The 18,461-nt window shown below is 38.2% G+C and overlaps 2 protein-coding genes across 2 annotated transcripts in view; one reads left to right on the top strand and one right to left on the bottom strand.

Annotated features, from left to right (window-relative positions):
* Nucleotides 1-11,411, bottom strand: part of slc36a1 (solute carrier family 36 member 1) — a 43,892-nt gene extending 32,481 nt beyond the window's left edge. Inside the window, exons 1-6 of the mRNA XM_037780399.1 lie at nt 11,222-11,411; nt 8,852-8,985; nt 6,024-6,138; nt 4,777-4,867; nt 3,101-3,189; nt 440-529 (exon numbers count right to left, since the gene is read on the bottom strand). Coding sequence (XP_037636327.1) covers nt 440-529; nt 3,101-3,189; nt 4,777-4,867; nt 6,024-6,138; nt 8,852-8,888 — 422 coding nt within the window. The 5' untranslated portion in view covers nt 8,889-8,985; nt 11,222-11,411. The remainder of the gene's footprint in view (nt 1-439; nt 530-3,100; nt 3,190-4,776; nt 4,868-6,023; nt 6,139-8,851; nt 8,986-11,221) is intronic.
* Nucleotides 11,412-12,690: 1,279 nt separating this feature from the next.
* atox1 (antioxidant 1 copper chaperone) lies at nt 12,691-17,547 on the top strand. The gene is made up of 4 exons (XM_037780885.1): nt 12,691-12,864; nt 13,097-13,172; nt 15,319-15,467; nt 16,452-17,547. The coding sequence occupies exons 1-3, from the start codon at nt 12,859-12,861 to the stop codon at nt 15,441-15,443; spliced, it is 207 nt and encodes a 68-aa protein (XP_037636813.1). The 5' UTR covers nt 12,691-12,858; the 3' UTR covers nt 15,444-15,467; nt 16,452-17,547.
* Nucleotides 17,548-18,461: the final 914 nt, after the last annotated feature.

Consider the following 18,461-nt stretch of genomic DNA (forward strand, 5'->3'; position numbering starts at 1 on the left):
CCCATGTTTGCATGTTCAGCTGACTTGCTGTGCCTTGATGGAAAGACTCTCCAGGTTACAACAGCAATTAAATGGAGTAAATTAACTGGAAGTGTACAAAATGAACACTGTCTCAATTTTCCGTACAATTAGAATCAAATTACAGCAACCTGTCCAGAACACATCTTAGAAATTATTAGAAAAATTCTTCAGAAATATAAGGACATATAAAACATTACACACATCACCGACTTTTCTTTATAAAATTAAGAATTCTATGTTTGCACCATAATTTGGGAGAGAGCCTCTGAAACAGTATTTTTACCCTCATGAGAAAACGCTTCACTGAATGGATGCATTGGACTTTAAAAACAAATATATGTATGGTAGTGACATGACTAAAAGACTGATGTTTTCTAAAGGTAACCTCTAAACTCAGTAGGTGAAACATTTGTCTTACTTTCCCCAGTTTGAGTGTCTCCTCAGCCATGACACGTTTTCCATCCCGTACTGCATCGCCTCACCGTAGGTCAGAGACGGCCGGTTAATCCTGGACGGGGAAACAAAGTCACAATGTTTTCACTGACATAGCATTCATCTGTTTGGATTAAATTCAAACAGGAAGAGACACTGTAACTGTGACAACCTGTGAACACAGATCTCATTCTGCGTTACTACTTAGATATTTTCAATCTATTCACACAAGGGGCTGCCGAATTTGTTTTTCCTTTTACGGCACCATCGTTGCTTCGCAGTCACACAGTTACAGAAAAACCCTTTGCAGTGAAGTCAGATCATATAAGCATGCCATTATGAAACAATAAACTGCCAATAAAGTATAACAATGCCTCATTACAGCTGCTAAGAATAACAGACAGAGGTTGGGGAAGAAAGAGTGAAACAGCTAACAGCGGGTAGGAGAAAATCAAATATTTTTCCATTCATATGTGGATGGATAACTACATATCTGTAGGTATAGTAAATGAAACCTGTTGCTCCTACATGTCTATGAGGGAACAAGAGGAAGTGATCACTCTGACTCTGCAATAAAGAAACAGGAAGAGCAGCATTTTTGATGATATCAAGTTTTTTTCCTGCATAGAGAATCGGCGGCTGCCTCTGTCACATTTCATCTCGCCTGCAGCTCTCAACAAAACTCTGATGGGTGTCTTCATAGAAAACATTATTTTTTTTAAAAAGTGTTGCACTTGGTGGATTTCTGTCATTTCTAACTGCGGTTGTGGCATTACGCCGATGTGGAGGCGGTGTATCCTAATCAGCATAGTGGACCGGGAAAGGTGCGGCAAAACTGTCGAAGAGGAAGAAAAGAGCCGTATGGTTTTGGCTGGAGCCGGTCTTATAAACGCCAAAGTCACTGACTGACTGAGCGAGTGATGAAATTATTACCACACACATTTACACAAGGCTTTTATTCTGAAATATTTGCAGGACAGTGCTGTGGAAAATGCAGCGACTTACTCCATGTAATAATAGAGTACTGGCTTTTAATTGAGGATTATTATTATTATTATTTACAAATGAGCAAATGCTTCTTAACCTTTTTCTGTCTAAAACAAATATAAATCACATTTATAATTAAGTAAAATGGCCATTATGAAAGGCAAACTCTATGTAGAAAGAAAGGGCTGGCAGCAGCAGCAGCACAGCAGCAGAAACTCTGCCGGTTCAGCGAGGTAGCCGGTAGCGTGTCATGCGCTGCTCATGCGTCCCGTGTGTCCCGGCTATAAGGCTCGCTGTGGAAGCTCTGCATTCATGGTCTCTATCTACTTAATCCTCTTTGGCGTGGCAGGGCGGAGCTGGTGTGCATATCCCTGCATGAACAGGGCAAAGGGCAGGAGAAACCATGTACGGGCGGGTTGAACTGTTAGAGGAGGCAGCACTAACTGCAACACACACTAATGCAAATCTGATAACGAGTTAATGTGCGCATAAATGTGTTTAGTCACCTCTGTTGTCACATGCTAACAGCTGCAGAACAGATAATGGATCATAGTTGGGGTTTATTGCCTCACGGGTTCAGTTACACAATCTGATGGTTTCAAATTGGACTAGCGACATCTTTTACTGCACCACTTCCTCTGATAAGTGGAGCTGGTCACAGTTACATGATGTCTGGTGTATGGAGCTGTCCAAAGAGTGGGTACAAAACTCAGTGTCCATATGCTGGTGATTACACAGTAGAGATAGGGTGGAGAGCCACGCCTAAATAGAGTGTAATCTGTCAACCAGCCACAACAAACAAGTCACTGTTGCCACAGTGGGCAGCTAAGTACACAAATGACAACAGAAGCAGAGCAAAAGCTGTGGTTTTACAGCGTTAGATCATATGGCAGAAACGAGCCACAGTGGCCCTGCTGTGAGGGAATGGAGGCGGAGAAAAGAAATTATCTTTGGAAACAAACAGCTGCATCTACAGGGAAACACAAAATAATGTAATTGTAATGTTTCAATTAAAGCCACTTTATCTCAACCTGCCCTTTCTCTGTCCAGTCTAATAAAAAGTATTTTATATTTCCCGAATAACAAGGTAAGGTGCTGCCCCCAGAGAAGAACTCAATAAGCAAGAAGAAGATTGCATTATGGCAATATTGGATTTGCAGGATTTGACACACAGCGATGGTGGTGGACACTTTGACATCAAACCCCAACCCTGCGATTAATGTCCGTCCCACCTGAGGCACAGCTTACCATGTTACCACGTTTATCTATAAAAGGTTCATCAACTGAATTTCTAGACAATGTTATTAATTTAATTACTGTACATCATGATATATTGTATACCAATAGCATTAAAGGGCAGATAATTTGTTGGTCTTTCGATGTTTTTAGATCATTCTGTAGCTTCCCAGTGGTGTTACTTGTATTCAAATCTGAACATTCAAATTTGGTCTAATGCCGAATTCACACTGGAGCAACAGCGAGGTGCGGCCTGCGGCGAGCTGCAATACCGGCCGCTCCCGAGTTCAGCGAGCGGCAATGTTATCAATTGTACCTTTAAAAGACTGTGGTTGCATTGTATTGTACATGACAGAAATTCGGTGCAAATAGTGGATTTCAAGTGTTAAGACTCTAAGGTGTTTTTTTTTTTTTTTTTACTTACTTTGAGCTGAGGTGGTGGGAACATTTCACCAGCATCCTCATACAGTGGATCGCTATGACACCCATACACAGCAGGCTGATGGGTCCAAGCTGGAGAGAGAAACACAGACAGGCTGCATCACTGTTAAACCACAACATTAATACTAAAGATAAAATGACACATGTTACAACATAATACTGAAACCTTTTTTTAAAACATGAGGTTAAACTAAATTTAAGGAAGTCTAGTGTAATCATAAGAACTTGTAGGGGTGGGTGATATATCAAATTTACTGATGTATTGCAGCTTGTTTTATGTGGGATGTAGTAAATGACTGTATCGGGAACATCGAGTACAAATTGTCTCATAATGTTTTTAAGCCGCCAGCATGAGACTCCCTTTGGCGTTTCCAGTTCATTTCTCTCAGGTGTGGTGTATGACGTGTGTGTTTTTGTATCTGGAGAGAAGCAGGAACAGAGAGAGAAAGAAGTGAAGCGCTTGGAAACAGTGATGGAAGACGGCAGCCTCCACTTAGATAAAGACGGTCAAACTAGCCCCCATGTTGTATTAAGGTACGTGTCTATACTAGGCATTATGGTAAGAGGGACGAAGAACTTCAAAATAAAAGCGACCTTCCGGTGAACATGATAAGCAATTTCATTCACATTCATTCAATAAGTCAGTCAGGCTGTCAATGATAAATGCATAAATAAATCTAAATAAATAAATAAAACTAAATTAATAAGAAAATTAAAGCCCTCTAAAACGTCATATACGAGCTGAATTCAGATTAATTTACTACAATGATCACGCCGGTATGATCATATGCATCAAAGGGTGAAATCAAACAGTTACGTTATTTTAGAGAAAATATTATATATAATATAAAGATATTATTTATAAGCCATATCACCCAGCACTACTTGTACACTAATGAGAGATTCACTATAAAACTGAATGTGGCGGTTACCCATATCCAATATTTTGCCGTCATATCAGTCGTTGCTGTCAAACCAATGTGCATGTTTTGTAAAACAAAGAGCTTTTCATTAAAATTCATTCAGGGTATTGCATTGAAATAAGGCATGAAGAAAACGGGGGGGGGCGGACATGTGACGTGTTATATGGTATAAGATGTTTGTATCATGAGTTTTTGTTCACCATTGTTTTTGGAAAATCAACACTATGAGTCAAGAGCTCTTAAAGTCTTAAAATTCAATACTTCTGTTTGTAACCTGGCCTTTACTTCATCTGTATACTCCATGTGGCATGAACACTCATAGAAGGATAAAAATACCCCGCCTATCTCACTACCCGGGCCACAATATTTCACTTTGGTGCAACATGGAAATGTTTTCACACCTCAACCACGGCTCTCTGTATGATCCTGTGAACAATGTCACAGCTTGGGGAAGTAATGCTCCTGGAACATCAGAAATACCAGCGAAGAAATACAATTAAGAAGGTAAATGAATACAATTAACTTCTCTTAATGACAGTCCGTGCTCACAACTGCTTTACCGGACAACCACAATATACTTTTTCATAAAAATAAAGCTCACTATTCAACAGCAGCCTGACCACGTCTGTACAACGCCATGAACATCTGACTGGAATGGGAGCAGAATCTAATTTTGTGTCTCCAGAACCGTCATGTGACCGGGTGATATCAGATAATAAAACCACTGTGTACTTACCACCAGGCCTGCATTCTTGACAGCCAGAGGCAGCCCCAGCAGCCCTGTACCGATGTTCCCTTTCAACAGGTGGATAAGAGTCTGACAAAAACTGGAAAACAGGATATATGTACATTAGAACCAGTCCGACTACATGTTCATTACAAATATTTAAACAGACACTTCTGTTACTGACTGACGGCTGCTGAGTGCATTGTTTAGTTTATTTGCACTATTATTTGGATACAGAATACATACAACAGGAAAAACAGTAACTTCAGTGCAGGAGAGGAAGAAAGCCTGAAAAGCTTATCCTCCCTTATATAAATAAATAAAATGACATTATTACCCATCAAAAGTGCAACAAAACAACAAACAAACAAAGAGCACATAGCACAACGAATATCTATACACGCAAAACTCACAAGCAAGTATAAACAGTAGTAAAAGAAAAGAAAAGAAAAGAAAAGAAAAAAAACAGACAAAAAACAAAAACAAAAACAAACCTAGCGTGAGTAGATATACAGAAGCATTTTGCCATGAGGTTCAAGATGAAATTAATTGGACGTGGCATGGCAAATGGAAAGAGGAATAGGAACAGCTGAGTGCAATGATGCCTCCCAGAAGAGTCCACGACAAACGGTTCAGGGGTTATGGAAGGGGCGGGGCTAACGTGTAGAGGGCGGGGCAAACCGTCACTAATGAAACACGAACTCCCTGCTAAGCAAACTGATGCCTCCCGCGAGAGTCTACGACAAATAGTTCAGGAGATATGGAAGAGGGCAGGGGTTTAAAGCTGAAGTAGGCAAGATTGGAACGAATATGATTTATGTCTGAAGATAAAATAAAAAAAATTGAAATGTATCTGGGAGATCTTGCCTGAAATTCATGTATTCGAACACAAACAAGTATGTTTGAAAAACATTTCCCTTATCGATAGACAGCAATAAATATTTTCTAAACAGAGGTGCAGATGGATCTCGTCTGTTAGAACGTGAAATCATTCTCAAAAACCTCGTCTGAATTACAAGTAATTTGGTCAGATGGACAATATTGCAGTAGTTGGTAAAAAATGAGACTATAATAAAGAGTTAAATGAGAAAAAGGAGGGATCAAAGAACAAACTTTTTCAATATACCAAGCATCATCCTGGACTTCTTGCATAAATGTTCAATATGGTTTTTCCTATTTAATCTTTCATCTATAATAACTCCTTCGAATTTTGTCTGTGGTACTTTCATCATCATATTAGATTTTGTAATACTTACGATGTTCCCTCCCGTCCTCCAATCCTCTCGTAGTGGCGTTGGGGTCTGGTAGGTCCAGGGGGAGAGGGACATAAAGCGTCCATTTCTGATGGATTTTGGTCGGAGAACAAAGTACCTGAGACGAAGGAGAGAGTAAGTGAGGCTCTTTGTCTCATGGCACTAATAGTATGACGTTAATGACTCACAAGCACTTTGTTAAAACATTCCACATGGGATAAACACGTGTTCTCGATTCCTGAGGGCTCTGCACACTGTTGCACAAGACTGAGATTTTATAAATTCATAAATCGGTATCTGTAAATAATCGGTAAAATAAAAATAATGACTAAAAATATCTATTGATAACCTTTTTTTCCACAAAGCAAACAAGACTAAATAACTAAATATGTATAATAATGTAAACAAATACATTTATTGATTTAATCGAATAGAAAATTGATCAGGAAACAATAAGGGAGTCGATTAAGAATCGGACTGATAAGCAGAATTGATAATGCCGTTGGTATCAATAAAATCGTATCAATCCCTAATTTGGATGTAAAGTTAACGTTACTTTTCAGTTAGTTATTCTTTGTGTTTATCGGTAGAAATGTGTTCAAGATTTGCAGGCTGTCAACAAACTAAATCTAAATAAATGTATTGTATTTCTGCAGAGCAGAGTAGCATGGGCACACTGCGCTTTTTCCGCTAACCTCACAATAGAGAACGACTGTAATCTGGATTTCTGGCACAACTACTTCGAATGTGCACGGAGAACGGAAACAAGTCTAAAGAGGTCTAAACTCCAGAAGACACTTGAAGTGTAAAGTAAACTGTCTTTAAATTCTAATGTTAGGTGGATGTCAGGGTTTTCTTTTTCATGCCACCTGTGCATTTTCTTACGTTACTGTATATTTCTTTTCTTTTGTTTTATTTTATTCACAACTAAAGAACTAAAGGATGTCTAGACTAAAACACAATAATAAAATGACTAAAATGTGACTAAAATGAACGTATATTCTGTCAAAAGATCAGAACTACAACTAAATCAAAATCAACTGTCTAAATTAACACAGATTTTTAGGACAATAAAATCACTTCATGCCTTCCAGTAATGTTAGTTTAGTCAGAATATATTTATTGGCTCTGGTATTTGCTGTGCACCGTAACAAAAAAACATCTTTTAAAGTCACAGTGACCTAATTAGACACAAAGATTCCCGCAGACATCTCTGCTGTAAACCAGCTGGCTAATAAACACATGACAACAAGTATTTGGTTTGGCCATTCATCATTTTGAAATGAAAAACAAAACAAGAACAAAGAAAAAACTTTAGCTTGCACAGAAGACAAGATGAGATGATCTGACACATACTTCACTGCTTTACCAAACAGACTGCTGGCTGCAGTGGAGTTAACTTTAGCGTCTCATGACTCTTATCAGCCATTTACAAGCAGAGAGGAACTATTTTAGTGGAGGAGAGCTTTCATTGTTGCATCAGAAGGCAGAATGTCTACTTAAAGTGTGAAAACTAATACTGAAGTGAAACTGAGGCCCGTCTTTAAAACTCCAAAACCTCTCAGCTGGACTCCCCATGGCATGATTACACAATGAATACTGACAATGTTCATGTTTTTCATGCACTGGAGTTCAATTTAGCTCAGTAGAGCTTGTCTTTTAATGCACTTTACTATTTCCAAAAAGTTGAATGAATCAGAATATAAATTAGATTCAAATCATTTTTTATAGGGCTGGGACGATTCACCTATCTCCTGATTCAATACTATCACAATACTTGGGTGCCGATCCGATATGTATTGCTATTTGATATTACAATTTATTGAGATTTTTGTTAACTTTTTAACACTAGATCATGGGAAAAAGTTGAATCATACACTTCTAGGGACTTTTACTTTGGACAATATCTAAATTAATATAGTAAGAATGTCTGATTTTCAGCATGTATGTAGTCTGATATGGCCTGAAGTCAAATATATCAGTCATTGTCAGGCTTTATTTATTAAATCCTTTCCAGCAACCCAGAAATCAAAGAATAAAGACATTTCCCCCACAAATTAGTGGTATTTTTCTTTTTATTATTTTATACTTCTGGTGAATATAGTCCAATCAATCTTATTTCCATATATGTATTTTGTATAAACAGTTCCCTTTGTGAACACCTTATTTTGAAAACTGGACGTAGTCACACGTGTATACTTCCTCTAACTTCTCCGAGTACGTCGCTAGCTCTCCCATCAGCTCTGTTTTCTTTATACACACAGGGTCAGCTCCATCGGGGCCGTTTGAATGCATTTAATATAAATGTGCTCTACAGTTGTAGCGTCGGCCGATTTGACCATGAAGATGAGAGTTTCCTGTCCATGACAGAGTTAACATGCAGCTTTAGCCATGATGTCTAGCTCTGCTTTTCCTGTCAATGTGTGAAACCCAAAGTGTTTCCATACTTTACTGTATGTGTAGTGTTTACCACGTTGGATGTAACATGTTTGAGTGCATTTTAATTAATTAAAAGAATTACTGCATTTCATTTGTCAAGAATGTGCTCTTACAGTTGCTCTAAGGACAAGAGATCTGGAGTAAATAAATCATAGATACTGTGCCTTTATCACAACATGTTGAATATTTCATTTACTGTTGTGACGTCCTGCAAAACAAGACACGAAAGCTGCTTTGATGATTCAGTGTCTACCTGCCAGTTGGGATTACATATAATCCCACTGCGTCTATGTACCCTCTTTATATTACACTGTATGTACCCAGAGTACAATCTTGTTTGTGATCCAAGAAGAGAATACAATGTTACACCGACAAAAACTTGATTTTAGTACCTTCTGCTCGGGTGTCTACATCGCTGGAGGCCATCATGTTAGGTCAGGTGGTTTTGGTGGGTGGCTAGGCGTCGTCCCAGCCTCGCGGATCCTAATGCCGGGAGATCAGGGAGTCCAGCATTGACAGCTACACACTGCAAGACACAGAGAGAGAGAGAGAAAGAGCAGTTCAATGCAAGACGTGTCAGCAGGAATTGATCCATTATGAGATCATGAACTTCACGGTGGAAGTGATAGATCATGCTCTTTAAATATAACAAGCTCTCCCCGCAAATAATGATTAGTTTCATTATTGATTATTTTCTCTGTCAGCTTCAAATCATTGTCTGCGACCTGTTCTCCCTCTCAGCTCCCAGCTGACAGGCCGATGTTGTTGTATGATCTTTGAGCAAGGCACTTAACCCCGGCACACTTAGCCCCAATGTTATATAACAGCAGCAGTGTGAGAACATCTTCATGATCTGCTGTGTGCTGCTTTTAATCACACAAGGATTTGTACAAAGGCTTTGCTGTCCACCTGCTGATTCATTGCAATGAGAAAAAAAAAAAAGTTAGGACTATCACCGCAATTTTTAGGAACCTAAATTGCTAACATCACGTCTTGTGAGCAGCACTGACACTTCCTTAAACTCCTTGTCACAGTATTACTGTATAGTGGATAATGAGTTCAGAACAAATTGTGAAACTTAAAATGGTATTTACAGGAAAACTTACAACATGGACTTGAGACCTCCTGAACACTAGCACTATAGTTCCTTTAACGTTACACTGTAAAACTAGATAAGGATATTTTAATGAAAAAACTACAAGGCCTCTCATGTGTGAGAATCTATTTCTCCCGTTGTTCAGTTCAGTGGTTCAGTGAGCATGCACACAAGTTGTGGGACTTCTACGACATTGTAACTGTAAGCAGGCCAAAGTGTCTAAAATAATGAGCTACTCAGCAATTTTTTTACAATGTGCCGTGACATGAGAGGACTAAACTCAGCACCATGGAAATGCAAACAGCATGGTGAGTGATTACTGGCACCAGCAACACTTTAAACCGAAACAAAAAGCCATTAAGATGTTTTTTTATACACTGAATGACGTGTGCTTTACTGTTTCTTCACAGGACAAAAAATAATTTCCTTCAAAGAATTAATTCTAAATTAAATAGGGATGCACCGATCGGACTTTTTCAGTCCATGGCTTTGGGTATCGGCCGATACTGAGAACCGATCAGAAAATAAAATTATTTTTTTTGGACTAAAGTCATCCGTCAATAATTTTTTTAATTAAAAAGTTATTTTGTATGTGTCAGAAATTAGTGAAAAATGCCTAGTACAATTTCCCAGAGCCAAATATGTTTCTTTAATAGTGCTTATTTTGTTATCTGGTCATACTGAAACTAATCTTTGACCAGGAGAGTGTCTCTGTCGACTTCAATGAAACAGTGTCATAGAGCAGACAAACCACGACAAAACATCAGTGATGTTGATCTGTCCAGGAAACTACACCAATTGAATTCAATTGAATTCAATTGAATTCAATTAAATTTGCTTTATTGGCATGACTGTCAGGTGAACAATATTGCCAAAGCCTCAATTCAATAATAAATAAAAATAAAAAAAGAACAAAATAAAACGTTCACTGCAGTTGGCAATCAGGGGGAGGGGAATGAATGGCCTCAGTGGATTGAGGCCACCTGTGTGTAATTGGCCAGTAGGCAGGGGAATGATTTGATGAGGTTATCCTGTCCATGGCAGAGGCTGCCATTTGACAATGAAAGAATTTACAACAACATATATATATATATATACTTATATACAATTCATTAAGCAAATTACAATATATAGATATTTAAAAAGAGCATGCATGTAAATGGAAGAAAACAATAAAGAAGTAATTAATGTTTGTTGTGTCAATAAGACAAACAAAAAAAAAATGAATAACAATATATAGCAATATCAAAGGATAAATGTTAAAAAAAAAAAAAAAAAACATGAAGTAGAGGAGTAAATAAAAGGCAGAGTGTGAGTTACATCTATTATGTGTTGTTATTGTGATTGTCTCTTAGGCTGTGACATGCACTGACATGCACACCATCAAATGAGCTTATAATGAATTGCACTATGCTAAGAAAGCAGTTAAACAAGGCTGTGCACAGTTGCTATTTACCTCCGAGAAAGACACACAAACAGGGACTGAAATAGCAAGAAAGGAGGCTAAAATGGTAAGTTAAGAGAAAGCTAAACACCACTAATAAGCTGCTACTAGCAGGTAAACACAGCAGCTTAGCTAACGTTAGCTAACCTTAGCTAGATGGTTGCGATGCTATCTTTGTGTCTGTAAACAACCTCCAGGTTAGTAACGAACAAAAACACCTACCTCGGGTAAAACCTGGTGTTCTCTCTCTCCCGGTGTCGGGCTGGCTTTAACCTCGCCGCAGACCTCTCTATTTTCTTATCGTGGTCATCATGTCTGGCTGATTAAGACTGCACCGATTGAAAGGCAAAACAGGCTCGACTGCTCCGTGACGACCGAGGAGCCAGCGGCGCGGTCACGTGACGTGTCGTGCTCTCTACTGTGTAACGACGTTGCTGTTGCCATAGATACGGATTATAACGTCAACGGTAACTGTTAACGTTAGTATATTTAAAAATTATATTTTCTGGGAAAAAAAGACATAAGATGGAAAGACATTAAATACAACTGACTAATGGCAATAAAGCAAATAATTGTCTGATTTTTATTTTAATTTTGACTTTTTTAAAACATGTTAATAATAAATAATAATAATATTATATAATAATAATAATAATACGTTTTGATTCAAAGGTCAAATCGGTGTGAAATATGGAGAAAACTTGGAATCACTGCTGATGTGGGGCTTTTATTTTGGAAAAAAAAATGTACGTTTGGAAGTAGTGATGGGAATTTAGGGTCTTTTTAGTGAGTCAGATCATTTGGCTCAGCTCACCAAGAAGATCATTTCAATATACAGCCACATTTAGACCTATGATTAGTATGTGTGCACATATATCACTTAAATTAATCAATATAATTATACTAAACCCTATAATTTCCAGAATACCATAATTTTACATGCTGCTTCGTTTCCGACTGTCATTCATCTTGTCTGCTTTTCGCGCCTGCTTGATGGTGTGATCCTTATCTGTTATTGCCTGATTGTCATTAACACAGCATTCAGTCACAGTCAGTGCATGGAGTGCCCGTGGCGCGGAGAAGACCATCCTATCATTTTGACTTGAATTAATTAAAAGAAAACAAAACAAAAAAAAACTGCTCAGACAGGAGCCGGCTCTTATCGGTCACCTAAAAGAGCCGGCTCTTATCGTTCACCTAAAAGAGCCGGCTCTTTGAACCGGCTCGTTCGTGACCAACACATCACTATTTTAGAAGCGCTTGTTTTGTCCTCCGGTGCGGGCCAGACCAGAATGAGTCTACGTTTACAGGCTATCTACGCAGTTTGTATTTAGTTTATCCCCTCTTCTTCCAATATATTTTGCTCTAGCAACTAAGTGATAATAAACCAAATAACACAAAGGGTTTTTAATGTGCAGTAAGAAGAGAAAATCCGGGTGACACAATGAATGATATCTTGCTGTGCGTCAAGGTAGCCAAAATAATAGCAGAAGTGAAACTTTCATAATAAAAGAAAGCACATTCTTTAAATAATATATTTGTTTATATGTTCTATACGTTACATTTTCTTATATACAAACATATAAATATACGCTCTTTTAAATTATATTCAATTATTTATTGAGCCCAAAAACATTAAAAAATGTCCATCTACAAAAAGTGTTGTGCTTTTATTTTTCATACCGGAAATGTTCGTTGCTACGTTGATCGACGCTTGCTTGACAACCAGCCAGTTTAGCTAACTGTTGGTGAACACTTCTTGTGGATTTCACACCACTTGCATCAACATTTGCACATCATTCAGAGACAAAAAAACACAGCTGATTTGACTGCAGAGCTGCGCCACATCTTTTCTAACAATGACCGTGAGTTACGACTGTAATTAGAAGCTGTAATTTAGCTTTAGTGCGAAGTTAAGTTGGTTAGCATTTCCTTTCCGCATTGCTAAGTAGCCTGTAAGATCTATATGTTATAACTGAGATACTGGTGTTTAATGCTGAATATGACAATAAGAGGGTCATTATTACTCCCACAGATTGCAGTGTCAGTCAGTGACACAGTGAGATAACAGCACATTATATGATTTGTCTCCATCAGAAGCACGAGTTTGAGGTGGCGATGACGTGTGAGGGATGCTCTGGAGCTGTTACCAAAGTCCTCAACAAGCTGGGAGGTGAGATTGAAAGGTCCTCTCTAACTAACTCTGCTCTGGGTATACATCAATATGTAGATAGATAGATAGATAGATATATAGGTAGATAGATAGATAGATAGATATATAGGTAGATAGATAGATAGATAGATAGATACTATAGATAGATACTATAGATAGATAGATAGATACTATAGATAGATAGATAGATAGATAGATAGATACTATAGATAGATAGATAGATACTATAGATAGATAGATAGATAGATAGATAGATACTTTATTGACCCAACAAAATAAAGTTTCCAGCATCACAGTTCCATAGTGCAACACATGTTAGTAAAAAGGCAGTAAAAAAGTTAGTAGTGCAAAGTACAAAAACATATATACCAGATATAAAAATACAAGGAGATGAAGAAAACTGTTAAAACTAAATATAGTGCAGGGTAACAGCTGTGATACACGACTATTAAAAATGTGAATATAGTGCAGAAGAGACTGTTAAAAATGAGTATAGTGCAGGGTAACTCCAGTAGCTTAATATATGAAAGTGCACTGTGTGCATTATTATCTGTCCTGCAGACCGTCCTCCTTTTGTTTCTAAGAGTACTGGATATTGGCCAGTGATGCATGTTCCCCTCAGACCCCAACTTAGTTAGTTAGTTAGTTCTTTTATTGACACAAAAAGATAAAACATTTGGGTCCAAACAATATACAAAACAAAGAAAAATATATACACAATAAACCCAAACTACATAAGATAAGATATTCCTGCAAAAAAACAAGATGCATCAGCTAACACAGTAAAAAAAAAAGAGCTAAACAAAGTGTAACAAAATATGAACCATTTAAATAGAAGGAAGTATAAAAAATAGGAGCAGTATATACAGTATTGACAATAAACAGACTATTAACAAAATTGCACAAGTGGAAAATGATATTGCATAGTGAGAATGAAATGAAATTCCACCTGGAAATATCAGGTTATTGTCAGTTTTGGGTGTGTACGTTTTTTTGGCCACCTTTCGGTCGCAGAAAAAACGTGCTTAATGTTGTGAAGTAAACAAAAACACTTGCTTAGGTTCAGGCAATAAAACCTCTATAGTTAGGTTTAAGAAAAAACAACATGGTTGGGCTTAAAACTACTATGTTTGTACAATGAAAATGACGCTGAACGGTGTGAACACGGGACACGAACGAACAGCTCATTGCAACACGACGCGTGGGACATGAACAGCGGTCTCCTGGATGAACGCCTTGTGTTTGTTGGACCCATCCACCTCCCCTCCCGTCCGCCTGGTTTGTCTTTTCACTCTTCAGACTACGTCACCACACTCCCGGCACACTTTCCCTGAGCGTTAATGTTGACGTGGATGGGTTTACATTGTAGTTAATGGAACGCTCGGTGCGTCTCATACCGATGCTTAAGGGTGCCTTGTGCGTCGGTGTCTCACACCGACGGCCGTGACAGAGCATCAGTATTTGATGCCCTGGGAATGAAAACGGGATAGATACACATATAAATATTTTTTTTTACAGCCCTCCCTCCCATTAGCAAACATCTAACACTAGTGTGTATCATTTGCTCCCCTCCTTCAAACCAATTTCAGAAGTAGTGTCTTTATAATATCACTCCTCTCGCCTTTGATAAATAGTGTGTAATGTTAAATGAATGAACAGCTCTCTCCTCCGTCTTCTCACAGAGAATAGTGCAGTAGTGCAGTTTGAACGTTTTTAAAGACTGCTTGCATCACACCCACCTCATGATTTCTTTGTCCCTGAATGTTGACTCAGCTAACGTGTCACCTGATGCAGTGGCATTTTGAAAAACTTTTATTTGGCTTAGACAATAAAATGTCAAGTGCTTAAGTGACACTTCTGTTTTTCTAGTTCCTACTGGTCTCACAGTCTGAGCTGTTAACCACACAACTTCCTTCAGATCCTCTTTCACTCTCAGATCTCATCAATCCATGATGGTAAATTTGTGAACATATTTCCTTGCACCAGAAATATAACATATAACCAACATTAGAATTAGAGCATCTTATGGTGAATCTTGTCCTCATACAATCCATTGCACTGCGAGTATCACCGCACTGCACACTGTCTCCAGTGCTGTTGCTTCTTGGAATCAAACAAAGTGCCTCTTTGTTTTCGGTATTCTCAGGTGTGACGTTTGAGATCGACCTGCCCAACAAACTGGTTTGGATCGAGTCGGACAAAGATGTGGAAGTTCTCACTGAAACACTGAAGAAAGCTGGGAAGGAGGTCAAGTACAACGGCACCAAGTGAAGGAATCTGCTTCATGTAGAACAGGTGACATGACGGGGATAAAGTGTTAAAGTCCACATGGATTTATGTTTATCATCTCCATAAATTTACTGTAAATCTGTAGTTTTTGTTTTCTGACCACCATAAACGATGGAGTAGATATATTGTCTTTTAACAGCTTTGCTTGAATCTGATGACAATAAAAAAAATTTAAAAATAGGGCTGTCAAAGTTAACGCGATAATAATGCGATAACGCAAATTTGTTTTAACACCACAAATTTCTTTAACGCGTTAACACAACTTGTATCATGTCATACTAGCTTGTCGCGAAGGAGGCTCAATAACCAAACTTATGCTAAATTTTTGCGAGGAAAAGCTGGCATGGCCATTTTCAAAGAGGTCCCTTGACCTCTGACTTCGCGATATGTGAATGGAAATGGGTTCTATGGGTACCCACGAGTCTCCCCTTTACAGACATGCCCACTTTATGATAATCACATGCAGTTTGGGGCAAGTCATAGTCAAGTCAGCACACTGAGACACTGACAGCTGTTGTTGCCTGTTGGGCTGCAGTTTGCCATGTTATGATTTGAGCAATTTTTTTATGCTAAATGCAGTACCTGTGAGGGTTTCTGGACAATATTGTCATTGTTTTGTGTTGTTAATTGATTTCCAATAATAAATATATACATACATTTGCATAAAGCAAGCATATTTGCCCACTCCCATGTTGAGAAGAGTATTAAATACTTGACAAATCTCCCTTTAAGGTACATTTTGAACAGATAAAAAATGTGCGTTCATTTGTGAGTAATCATGATTAACTATGGACAATCATGCGATTAATCGTGATTAAATGTTTTAATCGATTGACAGCCCTAAAAAAACATGTTATTGATCTCTCTGCAGCATATTAGTCCTTCAAGTCACAGCTATTTTCACTATGATTTGATCTGTTATGGATTCACAAATATATTGGAATGGGTCAGCTTACTTCCTCCATCTGTATGTGTGTGTATTTTCTTTAGGAAAGCATTGCTGCCGATGCAAAGTGAAGATTTATGCTGGAATTCAAGTCCTTTACCTGTCAGGAGAAGTCTGATGGATCCTCCCTTAGATGCCAAACCCCCCCCCTCCTCAAGCTCACACGCACAACACATCCTCTTGGATGCAGATCTTCTCTCAGTGTTGTGATTTATAAGGCCGTGATGTTAGCACTTGTCCATCTGTGAGAAGAGAAAATGTCTCATTTATGTGCAGCACTATACTCTACTGCTGCATCCTCTAATTTAGTTTGTCTTCCATGTGATGGAGGAAGACGTGATGAGGTTATGATGTTGCTGTTTCTCCTCCAACATGGCGGCCTGGCCTGAGTAATCACTCTGCAAGTATTATCCAACATCCCTCTATTCAGCATACCTGCATGTTGAGAAATTATTCCTTAAAATGTTCTGAAGTAGCAGTAATGTTTTATGTTCTGTTTTACTTTCAGATATGTTTATTTGATTAAAAAAAGGCAGGGCCGTACACTGACACCATAGAAGTTCTTGAATATTAACTCAGGCTGAAGAAGCATAAACATGTAGATTTGAAGCATGGCTGCCATTTTCAGTCTTTCCTGTTTGCGTAAAAGCAGCAAAACGAACATTAGCAAACGTCCTTTGACATAATTGAAGTACATTCCCTGGATTGTAGAAACACACTGCAAACTATTGGCTATGTTTGCCTTGACCTTGACACTCAGTATTATTGCATTGGTTGGATTTAACATAATTAAAAATCATCCTTTCGAAGCTCCATGTATGAAGATGTCTGTAGATCTGCACCACTCAGTCTGTCTCTTCCCTTCAGGGACCATCTGCTGGATTTAGATTTGTATAACTGTTTCCTTTTAGCTTCATCACACTTTACACTACGATAATCCATGAATATATAAATCATGTTGATTGATATTTACTAACAGCTATCTTTGTTTTCTATTAATAACGTGAAGCCTTTGTTGTAATTCACTCTGTTTTTTTGTTACTTTGGGTAAAAAGATCTCCTTCTCCTCTTGGGCTTTTCTAATTGTCTTTATGTGTTGTTTACGCACAGGGGAAATAAAATCACTTCTGCCTCACTCTGTCACAGTCTACTGTTTTATATATAAATTCAGTCCATTTGCTCTCTCTACAGCTCCCTGTACTATCTTGTCCTTATAGAAAGTGTATAGAAGCCAAATGTGTTGGCCCTACGCTGCTTAAGATCTAGTAACTCAACAAGCTGAACCACTCACTGGTCTCTCACTTATACCCCTTCACTGTAACCTACCGGTGTGAAAATGTTCAGGTTGCATAATAACTCGATGGTTTAACCACCAGGAGGAGCTGTGTGATCAACATGGGACCACTTTCTTGAGAGCTTTTAATTGTTTAAAAAATGCAGCATTTGCCTCTTTCAGCTGTAACTACCCTGAAGAGCTTAAGGACGGGCTGTGAAGTAAAGAAGACATTAGAGTTGACTTTATTATTCAGTTTATTTGTTAAGAATAAAAGATTTAGTCGCGCAGTTCTTCATATTGGTGATCCTCACAAATCAAACCTGTGTTGTGACTCAGAAACTCAAACTGTGATTTCTGTCTGGAGAAAATAAAGTTTTGGATATTCAGACGGGAGGGAGCGGGGCGTGGAGAACACAAGTTTAATGTTTCAAATAATCATGTCAGACACGTCATGAGGATTCAGTTACGAAAAGCAAAATACCGTAACTGACCTCCATCACTGAGGGCTCAGTTTGAAAGGCAGGTGCATCACCTCTGTGCCAGGTTATAATGTGTAACATATGGCCTGGATATTTCCTGAAATGGGTGTTTTTCATGTATATTTTAAGTTATGCAATCACAAACTTAAAGGTAAAATGTTATTGATCCTCCATGGGTGACATTAAGTATTACAGCAGCACAAGTTTCCTGATATTCCTCAGCAAAGTGACATGCAAAATATATATACATGAAATATTGTATATGAATGTAATGCATTATAACGTGAATTTAAAGCTGA

This window comes from Sebastes umbrosus, chromosome 9 (assembly GCF_015220745.1).
Source record: "Sebastes umbrosus isolate fSebUmb1 chromosome 9, fSebUmb1.pri, whole genome shotgun sequence".
NCBI classification, from domain to species: Eukaryota; Metazoa; Chordata; class Actinopteri; order Perciformes; family Sebastidae; genus Sebastes; species Sebastes umbrosus.